The sequence below is a fragment of the Austrofundulus limnaeus genome, unplaced genomic scaffold (genome assembly GCF_001266775.1).
Source record: "Austrofundulus limnaeus strain Quisiro unplaced genomic scaffold, Austrofundulus_limnaeus-1.0 Scaffold63, whole genome shotgun sequence".
NCBI lineage: Eukaryota > Metazoa > Chordata > Actinopteri > Cyprinodontiformes > Rivulidae > Austrofundulus > Austrofundulus limnaeus.
In genome coordinates, this window is record NW_013952465.1 from 2,361,105 (window position 1) to 2,362,420 (window position 1,316).

Below are 1,316 nucleotides of genomic sequence, written 5' to 3' on the forward strand. Positions count from 1 at the left end.
AAATATATGTTTATGAAATAAAGTTTAATGTTACAACTAATCGTGGATCCCTTTAAATATGCTGTTGACTTTAAARTGCATGTGACATAATAAATTTGTGCATTTTTGAAACGATAACCTTGCTGCAAAAAATAAAAATCTCGTCTCTAAGATGAACAGTTGTTGAGATATTTTCATGTGAAGTAACAGGAAGTGAAATGAAAGGGGARTGTCTACATTTGAACCAAGCGTTGCGACGACAGCTGACAGAAAATATTTTGAGTCATCATCAGAGGCCTAAAGAAGGGTCAGCATTCAAATAATGTTTCAATAAACAAAGACCGTTTCCTTTAAGAGTCCCCCTTTGATGTCACTTCCTGTTTCACTGACAGTTTTGTGATTAAATTGCTAAAATTATGTGTATTATGCAAAATTTCTTAAATATAAAAATGTTTTCTTTGACTTTTTGTAATTGAAAGATATTCTTGTCACAAGCACTTTATTGTGCAATAGTTTTAAACTCATCTGCTATGATTTTTCATGTCCATTTGTCCATTTAATTCCTCTTTATTGAACTTAAACTCTCTAACATTTCAGGTTCATTATGAGCGGTCCAAGTCCAGCCATGGACAAAGGAATGAACACAGTTCTGGTTTGTCAAGAGAGCTATGCYTGCGGAGGGTCAGACGAGGCTGCGTTCGAGTGCGACGAGTGCGGCAGCCTGCAGTGCGCCCGCTGCGAGCTGGAGCTGCATCGCCAGGAGCGCATGAGGAACCATGACCGGGTCCGGATCACGCCGGGCCACGTGCCCTTCTGCGACTCCTGCAAAGGCGACGGCGGCTGCGCTGTCAGGCTCCGGGCGGCGGTGCGCTGCCAGGGCTGCAAGATCAACCTGTGTTTAGACTGCCAGAAACGCACTCACAGCGGCGTCAACAAGAGGAAGCATCCTCTGACCGCTTACCCTCCTGCTAAAGCTGCCCAGGAGAGCAGCGCTGAAGAGGAGATGGAGATCCTCAAATCGAAGCTGGGGAACGTGCGCAGCTTTCTGTTAGTCGACGAAAGGGAGGAGATGCAGGTAAGTGCTTGCATAAAACAAGTCATTGAATCAAAAAGGTCCACAGCTTCTGTATAAAGGGATCCATGATTAGTTGTAACATTAGACTTTATTTGATAAACATATATTTTAACTGTAAAGACTGTAAACATACTGTAGGCTGTTTAGTTTTGTAAATTTTAAAAAATATATTTTAACATGGACCGGGCCATTTTATTTACACACAAAGCATTCTGGGTAAATGATGACGTGGATAGGTCCTCGGTGTGAGTGAGCTATATCC

At 42.2% G+C, this 1,316-nt stretch overlaps 1 protein-coding gene across 1 annotated transcript in view; it reads left to right on the forward strand.

Annotated features, from left to right (window-relative positions):
• Nucleotides 1–416: 416 nt before the first annotated feature.
• zfyve1 (zinc finger, FYVE domain containing 1) overlaps nt 417–1,316 on the forward strand; it is a gene marked incomplete at its 3' end in the record, with an annotated part of 4,881 nt that continues 3,981 nt past the window's right edge. The window contains 1 exon segment of the mRNA XM_014009950.1: nt 417–1,054. Coding sequence (XP_013865404.1) covers nt 584–1,054 — 471 coding nt within the window.